The sequence below is a fragment of the Gracilinanus agilis genome, chromosome 2 (genome assembly GCF_016433145.1).
Source record: "Gracilinanus agilis isolate LMUSP501 chromosome 2, AgileGrace, whole genome shotgun sequence".
In the NCBI taxonomy this organism is placed as follows: domain Eukaryota; kingdom Metazoa; phylum Chordata; class Mammalia; order Didelphimorphia; family Didelphidae; genus Gracilinanus; species Gracilinanus agilis.
Genome location: NC_058131.1, coordinates 526557352 through 526577742, shown reverse-complemented (window position 1 = coordinate 526577742; position 20391 = coordinate 526557352). Strand labels below are relative to the sequence as shown.

The 20391-nt window shown below is 36.4% G+C and overlaps 1 protein-coding gene across 1 annotated transcript in view; it reads left to right on the top strand.

The window, feature by feature from the left end:
• HAUS2 (HAUS augmin like complex subunit 2) overlaps positions 1 to 12669 on the top strand; it is a 42926-nt gene extending 30257 nt beyond the window's left edge. Inside the window, exons 2-6 of the mRNA XM_044660019.1 lie at positions 2588 to 2680; positions 2999 to 3068; positions 7879 to 7942; positions 10385 to 10493; positions 11243 to 12669. Of these exons, the coding sequence (XP_044515954.1) occupies positions 2588 to 2680; positions 2999 to 3068; positions 7879 to 7942; positions 10385 to 10493; positions 11243 to 11395 (489 nt within the window). The 3' untranslated portion in view covers positions 11396 to 12669. The remainder of the gene's footprint in view (positions 1 to 2587; positions 2681 to 2998; positions 3069 to 7878; positions 7943 to 10384; positions 10494 to 11242) is intronic.
• The last annotated feature ends 7722 nt before the right edge of the window (positions 12670 to 20391 follow it).

The following is a 20391-nucleotide window of genomic DNA, read 5'->3' as shown; positions in this document are numbered from 1 at the left end:
CAGGTGTACTCTGTATCCTCTAGTCTTGTTTCCCTAGGATTAAGCTACAGCCCTAAAACTGTCATAATTTACTCTTTTCAGGATAGTTTGAAGACTGTCATCCCCATGCATATCTGCTCTTTGATTTTTGTCTTTCTGGCCTTGTTTGTTTTCACCTCTGTTTACACCAATAGATCCCAGGTTAAACTATCCCTAAATCAATCTTTTTTTTTTCACAGTGTAGGAAGATACCAGCTGATTGTGGACATAGGATTCACTATGTCCACATATTCACAGTGATTAATGTAAAATCTGATCCTATATGTGTTTGTATGTATCCTTATATGTGGAAAGATAATAAATATACATAAGGATAAATGGGTTTCACAGGTGCATCTTCCCTTTCTCCTTTCATTCACTAGAATTTATTGAGTCAGGGGGTGACATTGAGTAAGATCAGGAGTGGGGAAGGAAACAAGCATTTGTTTTATTTTAATTTTAATTTTATTATCATAAAAACACACTTGCATTTTGGTCATTGTTGTAAGAGCACACTTATACTTGACCAACACCCTAAAATAAAACCATAAATACGTTAATGTGAAAAGTAGTATGCTTTGATCCACAGTCATCCAACTCCAACAGTTTTCTCTCTGGAGGTGGATAACTTTCCCTGTCATAAGTCTTTCAGAATTGTACCAGATCATTGCATTGCTGAGAGTAGCCAAGTTTTCACAAATGATCGTTGTCCAATATTGCTGTTATTGTGTACATTGTTCTCCCAGATCTCTTTATTTTGTTCTGCATCAGTTCCCGCAAATCTTTCCAGCTTTTTCTCAAATCATCCTGCTTATCATTTCTTATAGCACAATAGTATTCCATCACCAACATGTACCACAGTTTGTTCAGTCATTCCCCAATTAATGGACATCCTCTCAATTTCCAGTTCTTTGCCACCACTAAAAGAGCTGCTGTAAATATTTTTGTATAAGTAGGTTCCCTTTTTTTATGATCTCTTTGGGATATAAGACCCAACAGCAGTATTATAGGATCAAAAGGTATGCAAAGTTTTATAGACCTTTGGGCATAGTTCCAAATTGCCCTCCAGAATGGGAACAAGCATTTATTAAGAATCTAATTAAGAATCTGGCACTTTGTGCAGCTCTTTAAAAATATTATCTTATTTGATCTTCTCAACAACCCTGTGAGGCAGGTACTATTTTTATCCTATTTTACAGTTGAGGAAATTGAGGCAGATAAAGATTAAATGACTTGCACAGGGTCACAGAGCTTAGTAAGTGTCTGAGGCAGGGTTAGAATTTAGTTCTTCCGAACTCCAGACTCAGTCCTCTACACACTGTACCGCCTATCTAGGGAGTGTAAAAGGGAATTCTTAATCCCTTGCTCTAACTTAACTGGGGAAAGAGCTGGCTGGAGGTAGGAGCTTGCACAGTAGATGGAAAGGGGTTAAATGAGGAAGTGGTGAAATGTGTTGGAGGTAAGCCCTATCATTGGCTATTTCAGGGAGGGTAGAATATAATCCTACTCACACTTGGTGTCAGGCCAGGATTCCTGCTGTACTTTGGAGATTACTAACTTAAGAGTTCATTCTTGGCAATGGACTATATGCCTATTCATTCAAGGATCAGTCTGACTAAATTTGGAGTAGATTATCAGGCTGACCATAGGGTCATAAATTCTCAGATATCATATATTAATTTTCAGAGAGGTTTGAGCTACTTTGGGGAAGGAATACTCACACCAGTGAAATGACAACTCCTTGAAGTGTTGAAGAAGGTTGGTAAATTCGACTAGGGGACATGATCTTGTGTACTCGCTCTGCTACACTGAGGCATAAAGGAGAAGTCCTTAATTGTGCAAAGGGGGCAGAAGTCAAAGAAAGATGATTACTAAGGGTGCCATTCATTACTTTTTCTTTACTTGTTTTAGTTGTTAGCCCCATGAATGTGAAGGATAAGGGTATGAATTCTTACATTATGTCCTAACCTTCAGTTTTCCATGTACTTTTCTTTTCTGGCAATAGGAGAACACACCCTCCTCTGGCTCCTGGGATGAGAAGGTGATCAAAAAAGACTGTCTTGTAGTCACTCTTAGCTTTAAACTAGTTTCATGTACTTTATACCTTTTCTTCTTTGAGAAAAGTGTCAGATTTCCTTTAACAAAAAAGGGTAAATATATTTGTGAAAACTTATACTTGATAACCCCAGGGAGGTTAAAGAAATCAGGGATAGATTCTGATTTGGAGGAATAGAAGAGTTTAGGATTTTCTGATAACTTCAGTTGTTATTCCCAACCTCTTTAGTTGGGAATGTATGATTATATATACATCTCGTGTGTGTGTGTGTGTGTGTGTGTGTGTGTTCCTATGCATAAATTCTGCTGGTTAATTCTTCAATCTTATTTTGAAGATATTTATGTTATTACCCTTATAAATAGTAGATGTTTTGAAAAACATGAAACATATATTGCTTCAGTTATACACTCCTCTGTATTTAGAGGCCATTGGTTGTGCCCCACAGAAATGCCTTCCAACACTTTGCTATTGTTTTTGTTAATTTTTGTGCTATTTTCTGTTCTCTCATAATAGGAGATGTTAGATTCATGTAAGAATCCTGCTCCATTTTTTATAAACTTCTCCAGAATCAAGCAGATTAAAGATTTGAAAGCTGAAATCAGACAGGTAAAGTCTTCACTTTTAGCATTTAATGTATCCATGTTTACTTTACATTTTTGCCAGAAAGAAAGTTTTACTGATTCTAAAATCAACATCCCCTTTTCTTTTTGCCTTATATGCTCCCAAGAGAATATTTCACTAAATTACAAGGGAGAATGGCTACAGAGTATCGCCTTTATATTTACTTAGCCTCTTCTCTTCTTCCCCTCTTGCAATGAACCCTATCAACAGCATGGCCCAAGAGCTGTATTTTTGCCCATAGGTGAGTCTTTTTCCTAAGCTACTTTCTGAATGAGCCATATATTATTTTTGTGTCTCTTATAGAAGACTTTGGAACTTGACCTCTTAACATTAGAAAAGGATACTGCAGATGTTGTTCATCCTTTCTTTCTAGGTAAGTGGTTTTAATTAATGAACAGTTGTTGGACAATTCAGTCATCTCTTGAGTATCTTTGTTAACAGAAGAGACCAAGAACTTTTAAGTAAAACTGTAAGAATGATAAGACATAATATCTCATAATATTTCTGAGACACCTGGGATCTTATAATGCCATTGTTCTATATCTTTTCTGACATCTTGAGCAATTCAGGAAGTAAACAAGAACAAAAATTGTGGAATACAAAGGTAGTTTTATCCTCACCATTTGCACATAACCCTTACAAGTATGGGAAAAAGTTAACAATCTTTTCCCCCATCTCCTATATTCTGATAGAACTTTGTGAAAAAATAAATTTATGAAAACCTAGTCAGTAGGAGATGGTGACAAGATACAAAGGTTGTGATTCTTTCTTTTTTTAAATCTTTATTTATTTATTTATTTATTTATTTTAAAGCATTTATTAATATTCATTTTTAACATGGTTACATGATTCATGCTCCTACTTTCCCCTTCACCCCCTGCATCCCCCCCACCCATGCCGACTCCTATTTCCACGGTTTTATCATGTGTCATTGATCAAGACCTATTTCCAAATTGTTGATAGTTGCATTGGTGTGGTAGTTTCGAGTCTACATCCCCAATCATGTCCACCCCAACCCATGCGTTCAAGCAGTTGTTTTTCTTATATGTTTCCTCTCCTGCAGTCCTTCCTCTGAATGTGGGTAGCGTTCTTTACCATAAATCCCTCAGAATTGTCCTGTGTCATTGCATTGCTGCTAGTACAGAAGTCCATTACATTCGGTTTTACCATAGTATATCAGTCTCTGTGTACAATGTTCTTCTGGCTCTGCTCCTCTCACTCTGCATCAATTCCTGGAGGTCTTTCCAGTTCACATGGAATTCCTCCAGTTTATTATTCCTTTTAGCACAATAATATTCCATCACCAGCATATACCACAGTTTGTTAAGCCATTCCCCAATAGAAGGGCATACCCTCCTTTTCCAGTTCTTTGCCACCACAAAGAGCGCAGCTATAAATATTTTCGTACAAGTCTGTTTATCTATGATCTCTTTGGGGTACAAACCCAACAATGGTATGGCTGGATCAAAGGGCAGGCAGTCTTTTATAGCCCTTTGAGCATAGTTTCAAATTGCCAGCCAGAATGATTGGATCAGTTCACAACTCCACCAGCAATGCATTAATGTCCCAATTTTGCCACATCCCCTCCAGCATTCATTACTCTCCCCTTCTTTCATTTTAGCCAATCTGCTAGGTGTGAGGTGATACCTCAGAGTTGTTTTGATTTGCATTTCTCTAATTATTAGAGATTTAGAACACTTTCTCATGTGCTTATTGATATTTTTGATTTCTTTACCTGAAAATTGCCTATTCATGTCTCTTGCCCATTTATCAATTGGGGAATGGCTTGATTTTTTTATACAATTGATTTAACTCCTTGTATATGTGAGTAATTAGACCCCTGTCAGAGTTTTTTGTTATAAAGATTTTTTCCCAATTTGTTGTTTCCCTTCTGATTTTGACTACATTGTTTTTTGTGTACAAAAGCTTTTTAGTTTAATATAATCAAAACCATTTAATTTACATTTTTTAATTTTCTCTAACTCTTGCTTGGTTTTAAAATCTTTCCTTTCCCAGAGATCTGATAGGTATACTATTTTGTGTTCACTTAGCTTATTTATAGTTTCCCTCTTTATATTCAGGTCATTCACCCATTCTGAATTTATCTTGGTGTAGGGTGTGAGATGTTGATCTAAACCTAATCTCTCCCATATTGTTTTCCAAATTTCCCAGCAGTTTTTGTCAAATAGTGTATTCATGTCCCAAAAGTTGGGCTCTTTGGATTTATCATACACTGTCTTGCTGATGTCATTTACCCCAAGTCTATTCCACTGATCCTCCCTTATGTCTCTTAGCCAGTACCATATTGTTTTGATGACTGCTGCTTTATAGGATAGTTTAATATCTGGTACTGCTAGGCCCCCTTCCTTCACATCTTTTTTCATTATTTCCCTTGATATTCTTGATCTTTTGTTCTTCCAAATGAACTTTGTTATAGTTTTTCCTAATTCAGTAAAGAAGTTTTTTGGTAGTTTGGTAGGTATGGCGCTAAATAGGTAAATTAATTTGGGTAGAATGGTCATTTTTATTATGTTAGCTCGTCCTACCCATGAACAATTAATGGTTTTCCAATTGTTTAGATCCAGTTTTATTTGTTTGGAAAGTGTTTTGTAGTTGTTTTCGTATAATTGCTGTGTTTGTTTTGGTAGATAGATTCCCAAGTATTTTATATTGTCTAGGGTGATTTTAAATGGTGTTTCTCTTTCTACCTCTTGCTGCTCTGATGTGTTGTAAATGTATAGAAATGCTGATGATTTATGTGCATTTATTTTGTATCCTGCAACTTTGCTAAAGTTGTTGATTATTTCTACAAGCTTCTTAGTTGATTCTCTAGGATTTTTAAAGTATACCATCATATCATCTGCAAAGAGTGATAGCTTAGTCTCCTCATTGCCTGTTTTGATACCTTCAATTTCTTTTTCTTCTCTAATTGCTACTGGTAGTGTTTCTAGTACAGTGTTAAATAATAGAGGTGATAATAGGCATCCTTGTTTCACGCCTGATCTTATTGGGAAGGCTTTTAATTTATCCCCATTGCATATGATGTTTGTTGATGATTTTAGGTATATACTGTTTATTATTTTTAGAAAGGGTCCTTCTATTCTTATACTTTTCAGTGTTTTCAATAGGAATGGATGCTGTATTTTGTCAAAGGCTTTTTCAGCATCTATTGAGATAATCATGTGATTTTTGTTTGTTAGCTTGTTGATATGGTCAATTATGTAGATGGTTTTCCTAATGTTGAAGCATCCTTGCATTCCTGGTATAAATCCCACCTGATCATGGTGCATGATCCTCTTGATCACTTGCTGGAGTCTCTTTGCTAGTGTTCTATTTAAGATTTTTGCATCTATGTTCATTAGGGAGATTGGTCCTGTAGTTTTCTTTCTCTGTTTTTGGTCTACCTGGCTTTGGGATCAGTACCATTTTTGTGTCATAAGAGGAATTTGGTAGGACTCCTTTGCTTATTATATCAAATACTTTGAAAAGTATTGGGATTAGTTGCTCTTTGAATGTTTGATAGAATTCACTTGTGAATCCATCAGGCCCTGGCGATTTTTTCTTAGGGAGTTCTTTGATGGCTTGTTCAATTTCTATTTCTGATATGGGATTATTTAGGTATTCTATTTCTTCTGCTGTTAATCTAGGCAATTTATATTTTTGTAAATATTCATCCATATCTCCTAAATTGTTATATTTATTGCCATATAGTTGGGCGAAATAGTTTTTAATGATTGCCTTAATTTCCCCTTCATTAGAGGTGAGGTCTCCCTTTTCATCTCTAATACTGTCAATTTGGTTTTCTTCTTTCCTTTTTTTTATTAGATTGACCAGTGATTTGTCTATTTTATCTGTTTTTTCAAAATACCAGCTTCTAGTCTTATTTATTAATTCAATAGTTCTTTTACTTTCAATTTTATTAATTTCTCCCTTGATTTTTAGTATTTCTAATTTAGTTTTCATCTGGGGATTTTTAATTTGCTCGCTTTCTAATTTTTTGAGTTGCATGCCCAATTCATTAATCTCTGCCCTCCTTAATTTGTTAATATATGCATTCAAGGATATAAATTTCCCCCTGAGTACTGCCTTGGCTGCATCCCACAGAGTTTGGTAGGATGTCTCATCATTGTCATTCTCTTCAGTGAAATTGTTGATTGTTTCTATGATTTCTTCTTTGACTAATTGGTTTTGGAGAATCATATTATTTAATTTCCAATTACTTTTTGATTTTCCTGTCCAGGTGCCCTTACTAATTATTATTTTTATTGCATTATGACCTGAGAAGGTTACATTTATTATTTCTGCTCTTTTGCATTTGTTTGCAATGTTTCTATGCCCTATTACATGGTCAATCTTTGTGAATGTACCACGTGCAGTTGAAAAGAAGGTGTATTCCTTTTTGTCCCTATTCATTTTTCTCCACATATCAATTAAATCTAATTTTTCTAGGATTTCATTCACCTCTCTTATCTCTTTCTTATTTATTTTTTGGTTTGATTTATCTAGATCTGAAAAAGGAATATTTAGATCTCCCACTATTATGGTTTTACTATCTTTTTCTTTCTTCAGCTTTGCCAGTTTCTCCTTTAGCCATCTGGTGCATGCATATTGAGCACTGTTATTTCCTCATTGTTTATACTGCCTTTTATCAGGATGTAATTAAAGTGCTACAGAAATAGGGGCAGCTGGGTTGCTCAGTGGGTAGAGAGTCAGGTGTGGAGATAGGTGGTCCTGGGTTCAAATTTGGCCTCAAACACTCATCACTGTGTTACCCTGAGCAAGTCACATAACCCCAATTGCCTAGCTATGACCTCTCTTCTGCTTGGAAACCAATATTTAATATCAATTCTAGGACAGAAGGTAAAATTTTTTGTTTGTTTTTTAAAATGCTACAGGAAGAAATTTTCAAAGCTGGGATGAGTTTAAAATTCTAGGCTGAGAGCACTAAATAGATAAAAGCATTCTTTTGTACATATAGATTTCAAATTCTGGTATTTAGCTTAAGAAAAGAAACCGCTTTATGCTATATTAATTTATTCCTTTCATACCCCAGCAGCAGAATGTGTATAGAGAAAGTGCTTTTGCTAGACTCGGAATTTGAAGGCTGTGGATCTAAATGGGTCTTTTCCATGTGGGTGAGACACTCAGTCTTCTGAGCTTTAGTTTTATCATCTTCTGAACAGGGATGAGAAAGTACCAGCATTGTTTACCTCCTTCCAAGGAGTTTTGTGTGCATTGGATGAGACAGTATGTGTGGGACTGTTTTGAAAAATAAAGTTGAACATCTGCTTCCTTATATTTTCTGTACCAGTGATTTCTCACTTAGCCCTGAGAAAATCACTACCACTCTTTATAATGAAGTTTTTCTAATCCAGTAGTAAAATAATGCATGAATATTCCAAATATCTTTTATAGTACATGGCACATAGAAGTGAATAAATATTACAGAGCACTACATCTAAAGAGAAATAATTCTTTTAAAGTATTTTTGGTTAAAAATACCTCAGAATTATTTTTTTAAAACCTTATTTTCTGACTTAGAATTGATTTTTAAGTATTGGTTTCAAGGCAGAAGAACAATTGAGGTTATATGACTTGCCCAGGGTAACACAACTAGGAAGTATCTGAGGCCAGATTTGAACCCAGGACATCCCATCTGCAGGCCTGGCTCTGTATTCACTGAACCACCTAGCTTCCCCTCAGAATATTTTTAAATGTAGAGTATTACTCTGTTCTGCCTAATATATCAAGATCAGTTTGAAATAGATTGAAATTATGGGAGAGTTTTAACTTGCACACAACATTGTTGATTATGAAGTCTGATAGGCATTCGATTGAGTTCCAAATATGATTATTTTGTTTCTTTCCTTTTAGATCTATAAGAACTAGTTGGATGAACATTTGTTTATATGGAATGACAGGGTGTGGTTCCCCTAAAAGGCAGGGAGAACAACCAAATAATTTCTGAATTTTTTAATCCATGTATTTCTTTAAAAACCAAGTTATTATTATTACATGTGTATGTATAATAATTTTTACTTAATTATGTCTTATTAAATTAGAGGATAGGTTTTAGTCCTCTCAACTGAAATCATAAGTTCTGGCTGACAGATGAATTCATGAGTGAATTCTATCAGACTTTTAAAGAATAATTAATCTCCATAATATACAAACTATTTGACAAAATAAGCAAAGAAGGAGTCTTACCAAATTCTTTTCATGACACAAATATAGTGCTCATACCTAATCCAGGAAGACCAAAAATAGAGAAGGAAAATTACAGTTCAATTTCCTTAGTGAACAATGATGCAAAAATCTTAAAATACTTAAGCAAAGAAACTATAGCAATATATCACAAGGCTTATTTACTGTAATTAGGTGGGGTTTATACCAGGAATACAAGGCTGGTTTAATATTAGGAAAACCATCAGCATAAATGACCATATCAATAATCAAATTAACAGAAATCACATGATTATCTTGATAGATGCAGAAAAAGCCTTTGACAAAATACAACACTCATTCCTATTGAAAACATTAGTATATGAATAAAAGGGCCTTTCCTTTAAATAATAAACAATAATTATTTAAAACCATTAGCGAGTATCATCTGCAATGGGGATAAGTTAGAAGCCTTTCCAATAAGATCAGGAATGAAGAAGGGATATCCATAATCACCACAACTGTTTAATATTGTACTAAAGATGTTCTAAATTCCTCTTGATTAGAGAAATGCAAATTAAAACAACCCTGAGGTACCTCTCCATATCCTTCAGAGTAGCCAGTATGGCAGTAAAGGAAAGTAATAGATGTCAGAGGGTATGTGGCAAAATTGGGACACTGATGCATTGGTGGTGGAGTTGTGAACTGATCCAACCATTCAGGAGGGCAATTTGGAATTATGCCCAAAGGTTATAAAAGAATGCATACTTTTTGATCCAGTAATACCACTGCTGGGTCTATATCCCAAAGAGATAAAAAAAATGGGAAAGGACTGATTTGTACAAAAATGTTTATAGCTGCTCTTTTTGTGGCAGCAGAGAATTGGAAACTAAAAGGATATCTTTCAAATGAGGAATGGTTGAACAAATTCTGGTATATGATGGTGATAGAATACTACTGTGCTATAAGGAATGATGAACAGGATGATTTCATGAAGAACTGGAAAGACCTGTATGAACTGATGCAGAGTGAAATAAGAACCAGGAGAACATTATACATAGTAACTGACAATATTGTGGAATGTTCAAATGTAATAGACTTTGCTACCAAATCAATACAATGGTACAGAACAATTCTGAGGGACTTTTGAAAAAGAATGCTATCCACCTCTAGAGAAAGAACTGTTGGAGTAGAAATGCAGATGAAGTCATGATTTATCACTAGTTTATTTGATTATATGTTTTGGGGCTTGGGTTCTTTAAGATTATTTGCTTATAAAAATTAGTAATATGAAAATGTTTTGTGTGATAATGCATATGTACTCCAGATTGAATTGCTTGTCATCTCCAGGAAGGAGGAGAGAAGAAAGGAGGGAGATAATATGGATCTATGGATCATATGATTTTGAAAAACATGTGTGGAAATTTATTAAAATTTAAAAAAATTTAAAAATTAAAAAGTTCTGGCTGAAAGAAAAACTAGAAACAAACTTAGAAAACTCCTCCATTAACTTTGACCCTCTCCTAGGTATGTGGTACAGTTGCTGGATCTGGCAGTGAATTTCATTGAAAAACTAGAAGCCCATGTTGAGACCATAAGAAACATTCCTTGTTTAGACTCTAGTGTAAAAAATATGGTAAGTACACTTCAGCATCACATTTTAAAAATTATTTTTACTCAGTTTTTAGTTCAGCCCTGAATGGTGAAGTTACACACACGCACGCACACACACATACGTATGTGTGTGTGTGTGTGTGTGTGTGTGTGTGTGTGTGTGTGTGTGTATATATATATATATATATATATAAAATGAGAGATGGGATTGGAACCCAGGAAAATCTGATTCCTGGTCCCACCTTTTCCCATTTAAGATACTATTCTCTCCTGACTATCTGCATATTTTTCTCTTCACTCCTTTAATAACTTTAAACACATAATCTTCTTTATCCTGCCCACGCTCTAGTAAAAAGTACTTGTGAGATCTGTGCCTTCTATGACCCACCACCTGGCCAACTTTGTCTGCTTGGTCCTGAAGTTAACATATCCGTGGTAGTATCTCTCATAGCAGCATCTTCACACCTCCACCTTTGCTCTTCCTAATCTCACTGATAGTCCTGTTTTACCACCAACAGCTCAGCATGCCAAACAACCTGATGTAGCTCTTTTGTTCAATCTTTAAATGTCTAGTATTGCTGACTTTTGAAGTTGGCATGCTTCTTCTCTTTAAATCTTTCTTTTTCAGAAGTTAGCTCATTTGTTTATATAGTAAATTATAAATTACTTTGAAGTTTTGAATACTAGTACTTAATTTTCATACCTTAAATTTGTGTGATCCACATGTTTACTTATATGTATTTTCTCACTTCTTCCTTTCAAATGTTTTAGGATAGGGCTTTGACAAGAATGACTGTCTTGGAGGGAGAAACAGAGCAACTGATAGAAAACATATTGAAGTGGAGAGAGCAACAAAAGGAAATTTCTTCTTCTATCACCAAATTGATTTCTGAAGATCTCTTCAAAAAAAGCACAAGACTGTAACCACTCTTCCACCTTTCAGACCCCAAATCAGAGCCATCTGACTCTTGATACCAAACGATGGACAGTTTTATTTCATTTTACCTATGTGTGAGGCTGATATCCATTCATAACAAAAGAATTTATAGGCTTTCTTGCTAATTCTACTCACAAAACCCCATTTTTTAGTTTTATTTGAGTCAATTGTGACCAAAACTGATTTTACCTCCTTTTTTCCCCATATAAACGGATTGATATATTTAATATGAAGGATAATGCATTTGATCTGCGCAGACTGCATATGGACATGGCAAGAAACCAGTTGCCTAAATATATTTCTAATAGTTACCTTACAACAGACCATCCAAACTAGGGGAAATCTTTACAAGCAGAAAGCTCTGGCATTAGGAAAGCTAGTTGAATTTGACATTGCTTCTACTGACTAGGTTGAGAGTTATCTCTGAATGGTAGTCATGGAGAAAGAAAAGAACTAAGAACAAGTGATTTGAAGAAAAATGGGACAAGAAAGATGCAGATGGTAGGAATTGACACCAATAATTGCTTCAGACACATCTGATCCTACTGGTGCCATAAATATCCTCTCCAATTTTTGTTTTTTATTAAATAGAAAGTAATCAGCATTTCTGCAGTTCTGATATCTGCCTTCATACCTCAGCACTCACTCACCCACATAGTCAGAAGATTCAGTTTATAATGCTGACTTACGTAGGTGTTAAAAAAAAGCATCTCCTTGTAGCAGATGACTTTACTACACCATGTAAAGTATGAAGTCTTTAACAATTGAACCCAATCACTCTTTTTGAAAGCCATTTTCCTGGTAAATTGATGTGTATTTCCATGTTGAGATCTAATGGATTTGATCATAATTATCCCTATTTGTTACTTGGCTTAAAACAAAACCAATTATTTCCAAAAGTATTCTAACATTAGTCTTTGTCTCTAAAACATCATACTGTCAGGATTTTTTCCTCATGTGATTGAAATAAATTGTGTTAGCTGATTTTGATTTCTTTTCATTTCCATATCTCTGTTCAATTGTTTTTAAATTTTTTTATTATTGTAAGTTTAGTAAAATCAACCAACATAAACATTTTTCTATACAAAGAACAGGAAAAAAGAGAACTACATGTAAAACTGTATATCTCTATTCTGCCAGGTAATTGTGAGCTCTATTCCATTAGATTGTCATCTATGGCAGGGTCTTTTTTTTGCCTTCCTTTAAATCCTCAGAGCTTAGCACAGAACCTGGCATACAACAAGTGCCTAATAAATGCTTCTTGATTTGCCTAAACACCTTGTGGTGGGTGGTTTTTAATTGTTATAAATGAATCCAAATTATTCATTTTTGTTCTCTGTATTTAATGTCTTTTTAAAAAATCTTTACCTTCCAACTTAGAATTAATCCTAAATAGGTGTCAAGACAGGAGAGTGGTAAAAGTAAGCTATTGGGGTTAAGTGACTTGCCCAGGGTCACATAGGGAAGACATATCTGAGGCCAGATTTGAACCACAGGCCTCCTGTCTCCAGGCCTGGCTTTCCATCTGCTGAGCCACCTATCTGCCTACCCCTTGTATTTAGTGTCTTTCTACCTCCACTGTTTATCCTGGTCTCTAGATTACAATGCCATTTTGGGTAGGTTCTGTCAAAATGAAAAGACTTTGAGTTTGGATCTGGTTAAAAAAGCACAGGTATTTTGAGGCTCAGCTTAGAGTTGAAGAAGCTCATGACCAGATAGGCTACCTAGTGATTCATTTTTCAGACTCAATACATCTCTAAGGTTGCGGATAAAATAATAGGAGGGTTGTAATTATTATCAGGACCCATTCTGTTGAGATGATATGTTCTGAAATTACTGGGGCAAAAATAAACTTTATCCTCATCAAAACAAATGATCATTAAAGATATGCAGACCTCATCTGACTCCTATATTAATAGACTGTTGAGGTTTAAGTACCTCTCCATCTCATTCTACTCCACAAGGCATGAAGTGAGTGCCAGGGCATTGAAGCATATTTGCAGTGGCTCCAAAAGAGCCAACTAGTCATTTGTTTGGTCTTTTATAGTCAGATGTGCTTTGTAGAGTCACCCTTTGATGATTCCCACTAAAGAGGAGAGAATACAAAATACAAATAAAAGTGCATGATTACCTTAGGTATAAACACACATATTTGTGGATATAGCAACATCTTTATTAAAATAAAAGGTTTGAGGAAAAATATGGTGTGATTGGAAAAAGATCTGGTCTAGAAGCCAGAAAGGCCTGAGTTGTAAAGCCTCTGACACTTGAATGGCTTCACTTACTCTGGGCTAGTCATTTAACATCTTAGTTTCCTAGGCAGCTTTCAAAGGCTGTGAGGATGAACCTATGGCACATGTGCCAAAGATGACACAGAGACCTTTCTGTGGGCACATGTGTGCCATCCCTGGCAGAGTTAGTTACTAGAAAGGCAGAGGGACTCAGGCAGAGCTGCTCCCTTTCCCCTCTCCATTGCTCTCCCCTCCTCTCTGCACTTACTCCCCTCCCCTGAGCAGAGAGCTCAGGCTACTCCTCTTCCTTTCTCCCTCCCCTACTGGGGTGGGTGAGGACTCTGTCTGGGGGTGTGGGGCACAGCACACGTTCTCTAAAAAGTTTGCCATCGCTGGACTAAGATATAGGGAAGATGCTGGCCTTTGCTGGTAAAGGGAGTTTCCTTACTCAGGAGTTCCCTAGGTCAGTGAAATCACAGGTCCAGTCTCTTATACTCTATGAACCTCTATAAATAAATTTATGTAAAATATAAATATAAATATTTCTGGATATGTCATGTTTCTTGCTATTTCTTTCAAAGTTTTAAAATTGAATGAATATTTTATTTCTACTAGGAAGTAAACCATAAGCCTTTCCCATTCAAGGCATTTCAGGATTATAACTTTGTATTCTCATAGAGCCTTATACTTGCCCTTATGTTCAGTTTTAGGCAATATCAGGAAGGATTCTTCCTTCCTGACTGAAATTTTTTTGCTATCAAATGCAGCTCTGACCTGACCCAGGTTAGAGTGGTAGTTATGTTTGGTTTTTTGAAGGGAGAAGTGAAAAGTGAGGGGAGTGTTTAGAGAAAAGAAATGTTTTTGTTTTCTAACATCTTAGATGGATTCAGGTAGAATTCCTCAAATGAAAGAATATTGTCAATGGAATATAAGCTCCTTGAGGACAGTGTCTCTTTCTTTTTTGTCTTTGTTTCTTCAGTGTCTAGTGCAGTCCCTTACATTTAGTAAACAATAAATGTTCATCTAATTGAGCAGAAGAATAAATAATCCCAAAATAATTTGTCTTCAGTGTATACTGTTATACTTTAGGAAGGATTCATGAGCTAGAAAGTAATTTTTTCTATTTGCAAATACTTCATGTTTTTCCAATTACATGTAAAAACAAATTTTAACATGTTTTTTTAAATTTTTAATTCTAAATTCTCTCCTTCTCTACTGTCCTCCCCTCAATGAGAAGGCAAGCAATTTGATATAGGCTATATATATGTAGTCATACAAAACATTTCCATATTAGTTATATTATGAAAGAAGACAGACAAAAATAAGAAAAAGTAAAAAATATGCTTTGGTCTTCATTCAGAATATCATTTCTTTCTCTAGAGATGAATAACATTTTTCATCATAAATCCTTCAGAATTTTCTTGGATCATTGTATTGCTCAGAATAGTTGTCATTCAAAGTCGATCATTCTATAATCTTGCTATAACTACACCAATGATGGGCAAACTTTTTTTTTAACATTTATTAATATTCATTTTTAACATGGTTACATGATTCATGCTCCTCCTTTCCCCTTCAACCCCCCCCCCGCACCCCCCCTACCCATGCGCATTTCCACTAGTTTTGTCATGTGTCCTTGATCAAGACCAATTTCCAAATTGTTGGTAGTTGCATTGGTGTGGTAGTTTCGAGTCCACATCCCCAATCATGTCCACGCCAACCCATGCGTTCAAGCAGTTGTTTTTCTTATATGTTTCCTCTCCTGCAGTCCTTCCTCTGAATGTGGGTAGCATCTTTACCATAAATCGATGGGCAAACTTTTTAAAGAGGGGGCCAAAGAAAAGGAAATGCTCATTTCTGTTTCTAAGGCAACTCTTGAAGTTTCATTGTATTGTATCCTACTCATTGTATTCGTCAGATTAGGAATAATGTTGCAGCGGGACAGAACATTTCAGGGGGCCACATCTGGCCTGTGGGCTGTAGTTTGCCCATCACTGCTGTACACTGTTCTCCTAGTTCTGCACACTTTACTTTTCATCAGTTCAGGTAAGTCCAGGTTTTTAAAAAAGCATCTTACTCATCATTTCTTATACTATAATAGTAGTCTATCATAATCATATACCACAACTTGTTCAGAAATTCCCTAACTGTTGGACATCTCAATTTCTAGTACTTTGCCTTCACAAAAAGAGCTTCTATAAATATATATTTTTTATATATGTATATTTCCTTTTTAAAAATTTCTTTGGAATACAGATTTGATAGTGGTATTTCTGGGTCAAATTGCTTTCCAGAATGTTTGGATCAGTTCGCAACTTCACCAACAGTGCATTAGCATCTCATTTTTTACCCCATATCCTCTCCAACATTTGAATCATTTTCCTTTTTTGCAATATTAGCCAGTATGATAGGTATGAAGTGGTAACTTAGTTTTAATTTTTATTTCTCTAAATAATAGTAATTTGGAGCATGTTTTCATATGACTATATATAGGGAGCTAGCCCCCATATGGTTTTTGGTCCTGAATGGCGTTGGTGGCATAGGATGGTTAAGACAAGAAAAGGAAAAATGAGAACAACCAGACTAGTGGTTAGCCCATGTTGCTCTAACGCTATGGGATTTGGACTTTATTTTATACTGGTTTCAAACAAAGAACACAAAGAAAGAGTAACAGCTGTGAAGGGGTTACAAAACATACACAATCCATTAAAGTCTAGAAAGTAGAGATATGGGTGCAAGGACAAGGGCCAAATTCCAACCACCAATTAGTAGGGGTTTAATTCTGGGAGCAGAAATAAATTTCATGGAGATGTTTACTAATTGCGTTCTGCCTTGATTTACAGATCTGCAGCTGGTCAGATAGTCTGGACTAAATTGTCTGGCTCCAGTCCTTATCTAAGTAATATATTTTTTAGGGTTCAGGCTTCTTAATTATCAAGGAGAAAAATTGTTAACTCAGTAGCTTCTGGTCTGGTTATGGACTCAAAGCTTTCCAATAACTCTATAATGTTTTTCCAATAAGAAAAGGTATGGATCATAAGAGGTGTCAAAAGAGGGGTCTCAGATTTTTATCTATTCTCTTATTGGCTTCCCACAACTATAGATAGCTTTGATTTTGTAAGGGTTAAATTGGAGTTTTTACTAAATAAGAGAATTATAAATTCAATGTTGTGGTTGCCGAATTCAAAATATCCCTAATCCAGAAAAAACTGTTAGCAGCTTTTATTTATAATGAGGAAGAGAAAGAGGTAGAGAGTTGCCTAGACTACCCTAAGTACTGATTTGATGAAATTCAGCTCACTCCCCAACAAAGTTCCAATCTCCACATGGAAGTCTGAGTCACTCACCCAGCAAGCCAATGCAGGATCCAAGGAAAAGAGACTCTTCACAGAACTCACGCTGAAGGGAGTGTCCCACCGTAGCACCAATGAGCAGAGAGGGTCTTGTTGCAGAGCCACTAAGGCAGGAATCTCTCCAAGCCAGAAGTCCTGGTGGTATCTTCAGCCAGGATTCCACCAATGTAGCCTACTCCAAAGCCAAAGCAGAAATCTCCACAACCAATTGCTCCAGAAGCCAGGAAAGGAATTCCCGGAATCAATCTCGCCAAATGCCAGGAAGGGAATAAACGCTAAACTCTGTTGGTCCCTTTTTATACCCCTTTTTTCCATGTCATTTCCTGTTACTTCCTGTCACTCCTTCACAGAAACCAGTGGCAGTCTTTCAACATGCCTAGCCCTGCCCAAGGTGGGGGGGCAGTGGTCTTTGGAGTAGTTATTTACTCAAGTAAGTACTTACTTGTGAACTCTCATACTTGATGGTAAGTAAGGGAACTTTAAGTTCTTCATTTGATTAGCTAAAAATAGGCAAGAGGAGAGTTAATCACAATTTCTTCTCCTGAAAATTGCCTGTTCATATCCATTGACTAACAACTGGGGGGGGGACCCCTTAATTGTATTCTTATAAATTTGACTCAGTTCCCTATATATGTGAGAAGTAAGACTTTTATCAGAGAGTTTGCTGTAAAATTTCCCCTCCAGCTTTAGGAAGTATTTTTCTAACCAAACCTCTGATACCAGAACCAAGGTTTTTTTCTGCCTCACAACTGTATTATCTTTAATAAAACTCACAATTAAGGACATATAGAATTAGAAGTTAATAGAACCAGTATCAAAATACTAAGTGCTCTCAACCAATGTAAAATAAGATTTGTTCAATCCACAATTTGGATAAACCACTCACTAAAAATATAAATATATTTTTTTCTTGATCTGAAAGGTACCATGACCACAGAGCTGTCTATTCTAGCTCCTTCGTTTCCTACATGAGGAAATTGAGGTTTAGAGAGGTTAAGATGACTTGCAAATAATGCAACAAGTGATTTTTTTTTCATCTTCCCTTCTTCAAATGGTCCTAATTCCAAGTTTCCCCCTCTCTTTTTGGCAGTGGTTCCTTATTTATCTAGATGCTTGTAGAAAGGAGCTTCTTCCCTTAGGAAACAAAGCATTAAAGCATTATTTGTTCACTGGTGAATGCCAGGAACCCATCATCTCTGACACGGCTGCTGTCTTGGAATTAAGAAGGTTTCTGTTCAAGTGAGTTCATAGACATTGCTACAGGAGACAGTCTATTGGTGCCTCTTGTTTGCTGACTTTCTCAATAAGAAGGGCTTCTAGGTAGTGCAGTGAATAAAGTTCAAGATCTGAAGTCAGAAAGACTCTTCTGAGACTAGCTATGTGACCCTGGACAAGTCACTAAATCTTCTTTGCCTCAGTTTCCTCATCTGTCAAATGACCTAGAGAAGGAAATGGCAACTTCAAAATTTCTACCAAGAAAACCCCAAATGGGATCATGAAGAGTCAGGCAGGACTGAAAATGAAAAATGACTGAACAACAATCTGAATAGATGGAAAAACAGGCAGCTCCTTGCTGTCACCACAGAGAATGCAGACTCACATTTCTCCTGGGTGTCTGTTTGAGACAACAAAATCCTTCCAAGATATGAAAACATATATGAAACAGGAGTGGTTATGGTAGAGATTGTGCTGGAATTGCAATCAAGAAGAACTAGGATCAAAACCCAGCCCATACTTCCTAGCTGTGTGACCCTGGGCAAGTCACTTGACTGCTATTGCCTAACCCTTCCCACTATTCTGTCTTGGAACCAATACCAAGTATTGATTCTAAGACAGAAAGTAAGGTTTGTTTTTTTGTTGTTTTTTAAACCAGACTAATAATTAAATTCCCTTGGATTTAATTAAACACTTATTTTGATGTGTGTCTCTGAGCAAGTCATTTAACTGCTCGGTGCCCATTTTCTCATTTTTAAATGGAGTTGAACTTAGATTTTAAGATCATTTTAGCTTTAAATTTGCAATCTTGAACTCTGGAATTTCCTAGATACTGACCACTTCGAACATACCAAAAGGAAATTAACCATTTCTTTTCCTGCTCTCAATGATCAGAATCTGTTCTGTGGCTATTAGTGTGAAGAGATGGCAGCTCTACAACTAACTCTCCTACTGTACAACCTACTTGTTAGTTGGCAAGTATGCCCTGGCACAGTCCTCCACAAACTGGCAGTGGAGTGAGCCCTTCAGCCACCCAAGGTGGACTTGGCTTTGTAGATCCCTAATGTGGCTGCACAGGCTTTTGTATGATAATATAAATCAATGACTACAGTATTATATGAGTATTTGACTTAGGTGTCATTGACTAGGTACTTTCCTAGTGAGGTGCCTCCCCTGGTGAATGGATAGCCCATCCATCCATCCATCCAACCATCCATCCATCCATCCTTTCATCCTTTCCTTCCCTCCTCCCTCCCTGTAAGGCAGGCCAAGCAGCTAAGCCAAACTGAGGACAGCCTGGGTGAAGGAGCTCTTATCCTTCAACCCTGCACATCTGAAAGTTCATGGGGCTTTCTCTGCCTTGGTCCCTCAAGTTTCTGTTAACTTTGTGAGGCCCCAAACTCCAAGTTAGCTTCACTCCTAAAAGAGTGAGACCACATTTGGCATTATGGATCTCTTGGTTAAAACTTTTGTGACCAGAGGGAAAAATGCTCAGGCTGGGCACTGGCACACCAGATCCTCCTTATGAGAAGGTCACACTGCGACTTGCTTCCTTGGGCCAGCCACATGAATAAAGGTTGGGGAAGCTGCATTTTAAATCTGTTTTAACCCCTTATTCAGCTCTCCATCATTTTCAGGTCAGCCACCAAGAGTTGATGAAGCCATTTTCCTTTAAATTTAAATTTAGGTTCACTCTGAAGAAGAATAAAGTAATGGTATCTTTAGGGAATTACAAGTGAAGACAAAAACGTGATAAAGGGTTCAACCATAGCCTCTTGATGGCTGACTTGCATTAGTAGATGGAGTTTGCTCCTCTGGGAGTTCCCTATGGCAATCTAACCACTGGTCCAGTTATTTCCTCTAGTTTTTGTTATTCAAGATTTTGCCTTACGGGTTCACTCTAGAACTTAACCCCATGTAAAATAGCACTCTTGTACCTAAACCGGAACTTAATTTTTAAAGGTAAAGTGGTTTAGTGTAAAGATAGGATGGAGACTTATCACAGAAGAAAGATTAAAAACTTCCTTCCTTCCTTCCTTCCTTCCTTCCTTCCTTCCTTCCTTCCTTCCTTCCTTCCTCCCTCCCTCCCTTCCTCCCTCCCTCCCTTCCTTTCTTCTTGCCTCCCCCTCCCTCCTTTCCTTCCTCCCTCCCTCTCTTCCTTCCTTTCTTCCTTCCTTCCTTCCT